Here is a 3,255-nt window from a genome sequence, read left to right as displayed (position 1 = left end):
CCACGTCACGTTGGTCCATGATACTTCAAAAACTAATAAACATTAGTCAATATTATTTGTACAATGTTGAAGTTTTGTATACAATTTGCAGCAGATAAGGTGTAGGCAGGTAAATCCAATTAACAGATGACCAACTCAAACACAACATTAGTCCAAACCAAACTCTACCAACTCTTCTGTAGCTCTCAGTGGTTTATAATGTTCCAAAAAATATATATATATAAAGACAGGATGATTGTTAGCCTTGATTGAGGTAAGAGTAAAAAACAGGATGGAAAAGCAAATTTGGTTTCCATTTTTTAATGAAAGAAAAGCCATAACAGATGCAAACCAATCTAACAGAAACAGGCTACAATACCACACACCTCCAACCACACAACCTTATTCAACATATAAGGTGGTCTTTTACAAGAAAGACCATCCTTTCAAATATTCCAGCCTCCCAAAATCCATCAACCAAAAACTACCTGTCTCTAGTGCAAATCAAAATGTGTATAAAGAAGGCAACAATCGCATTAAAACACATTCTCTTCTTGATCTTCGAGGCTTCCTTCCGCTTAGTACCTGTAGTGAGGAGGCTTGTAAGGACCCTCAACTGGAATACTAATGTAAGCAGCTTGTTCGGGGGTAAGTTTAGTGAGCTTGGCACCGAGCTTCCCGAGATGAAGGGCAGCAACCTTCTCATCGAGGTGCTTTGGCAAGACGTAAACCTTCTTCTCGTACTTGCCGGTGTTCTTCTCCTTCCACAGCTCAAGCTGGGCGATGACTTGGTTGGTGAATGAGCAGGACATCACGAAACTGGGGTGTCCGGTGGCGCAACCCAAGTTCATGAGACGGCCCTCGGCCAGAATAATGATGCCAGTCTTGGTCTCGGGGAAGACGAATCTGTCAGTCTGAGGCTTGATGGTGATTCTCTTCACGCCAGGGTACGTCTCGAGCCCGTGCATGTCGATTTCATTGTCGAAGTGGCCAATGTTGCAAACAATGGCGTTGTTCTTCATCTTCTTCATGTGGCTAACCATGATGATGTCCTTGTTGCCCGTGGTGGTGACAAAGATATCGGCTTCCGAGACAACATCCTCGAGGGTAAGAACTTGGAGACCCTCCATGAGGGCCTGGAGAGCACAGATTGGATCAATCTCAGTCACAATCACACGAGCACCAGCCTGCTTCAAAGCTGCAGCACAGCCCTTGCCAACATCTCCGTAACCACACACAACTGCCACCTTTCCGGCAATCATCACATCAGTGGCTCTCATCAAACCATCGGGAAGAGAGTGGCGGCATCCATACAAGTTGTCAAACTGTCATCAACATCACAAAATTACATTAAGCATAACTACAACATAATACACATCAACCAAGTAATAAATCACAACAAATATGCATTGCCCACACAGGCAGCTCAATTAGTTCTTGGGTGATTCAAATACAAATTCGAATCCAAATACATATTGAATTCAAATACAAATAAGAATGTATTTGATTCAATGAATATTCATATATATATATATATATATATATATATATATATATATATATATATATATATATATATATATTAAAACTTAAAATATATATATATATATATATATATATATATATATATATATATATATATATATATAATAGACTAATAGTATATAGTATATTAATAGAAAATTGTATGCTATTTAAATTTAATTTTTTTTATTACATTTTATCTTAATTATTGAAAACTTTGAAAAGAAATTAAGTTAAGAAATTTTGAATTCGAATATTCGAGTCGCATCGGATACATTATTCATCGAATTGAAATCCAAATATTTATCGCATCGAATACATTATTCATCGAATTGAATAATGTAGCCGAATTGAATACAAAATAAAATTTTAAATCCAAATATTTATCGAATACAAATATAGAATCAAATTGTAAAATATTTGACTCTATTCGATTCGTATAGAACCCTAATCGCAGTATCATTTTTTAATTTTCTTAATATGGAATTGGGACCGGATAATACATATTTGGTATGTAATATAAGTAGTAGTAAAGTACAAACTATTAGAAAAATCAAAGTAATCAAGACAGCTTACAAATTTGTATTAGATCTACGTTTTATAACACATTTCAACTAAAATCAATCGAAATCGAAGCATAAACAAGCAAATATTGATAGAAAAAAACATAAAATTTGTCAGATCTAGAGCATATATATACGTAATGAACAAAATTAGGGTTAGGTTTACCTTGCTCTTGGTTACAGAGTCGTTGACATTAATGGCGGGGAAAAGAAGAGTTCCACTCTCCTGCATCTGATAAAGTCTCTTGACACCAGTAGTGGTCTCCTCGGAAACACCGACGAGTCTCTCCTTCATCCTGGTGTACTTCTTGGGATCGGCCTTGAGGCCGTCTCTGATGATGGTGAGGACAATCTGGAACTCGGCATTGTCGGTGGAGCTTGGATCCGGAACGGTGCCGTTTTTGGCGTACTCCTCCTCGGCCTTGACGCCCTCGTGGATGAGGAGGGTGGCGTCGCCGCCGTCGTCGACGATGAGATCCGGGCCGCCGCCGGGGCCCCAGTCGAGGGCCCTCTCCGTGCACCACCAGTACTCCTGGAGAGTCTCCCCTTTCCAGGCGAAGACGGCGGCGCTGTCGCGGGCGACGGCGGCGGCGGCGTGGTCCTGGGTGGAGAAGATGTTGCAGGAGCACCATCTGACCTCGGCGCCGAGGGCGGTGAGGGTCTCGATCAGGACGGCGGTTTGGATGGTCATATGCAAACTGCCGGTGATCCTGGCGCCCTTGAAGGGCTGGGAAGGCCCGAATTCGGCCCGGCAAGCCATGAGCCCAGGCATTTCAACCTCGGCGAGCTCCAATTCGAGCCGCCCGAAATCGGCCTGAGACATGTCCTTGACCTTGTACTCGCGGCCGGAACTGGTTTTCTCGACGGTCAAAGCCATGGGTAGAGAGAGTATGAACAGTAGGGGGAGTAGATCTGGGCCTCTCTTCTTCTGGGTTTAGGAAGAAGCGAGTGTGCAGGGAAGAGATAGCAGAGGGGAGTGATATAAATAGGTTTAAAGACTTAAAATGAACGGTCAGGATTGATTGAGATCTGAAAACAGTGATGTGGTTTGGTAGATTTAGATCTGACGGCTCCTACACGGAGATATGGTAAAATAGAGTCTAAAGTGGCCAATACACTCCATAGTCCATACACCTGATATTTAGGTTTTTTTCTGTTTTAATTAAAAACACTTCAAGTAAATCAAGTC

General features: G+C 41.4%; 1 protein-coding gene across 1 annotated transcript; it reads right to left on the bottom strand.

Moving 5' to 3' along the window:
• Positions 1-272: 272 nt before the first annotated feature.
• On the bottom strand, positions 273-3,031 carry LOC109178977 (adenosylhomocysteinase). The gene is made up of 2 exons (XM_019328527.1): positions 2,233-3,031; positions 273-1,304 (listed from the first exon to the last, which is right to left on the bottom strand). The coding sequence occupies exons 1-2, from the start codon at positions 2,941-2,943 to the stop codon at positions 558-560; spliced, it is 1,458 nt and encodes a 485-aa protein (XP_019184072.1). The 5' UTR covers positions 2,944-3,031; the 3' UTR covers positions 273-557.
• Positions 3,032-3,255: the final 224 nt, after the last annotated feature.

The sequence above is a fragment of the Ipomoea nil genome, unplaced genomic scaffold (genome assembly GCF_001879475.1).
Source record: "Ipomoea nil cultivar Tokyo-kokei standard unplaced genomic scaffold, Asagao_1.1 scaffold0875, whole genome shotgun sequence".
NCBI lineage: Eukaryota > Viridiplantae > Streptophyta > Magnoliopsida > Solanales > Convolvulaceae > Ipomoea > Ipomoea nil.
This window is presented reverse-complemented; position numbering and strand designations above follow the sequence as displayed.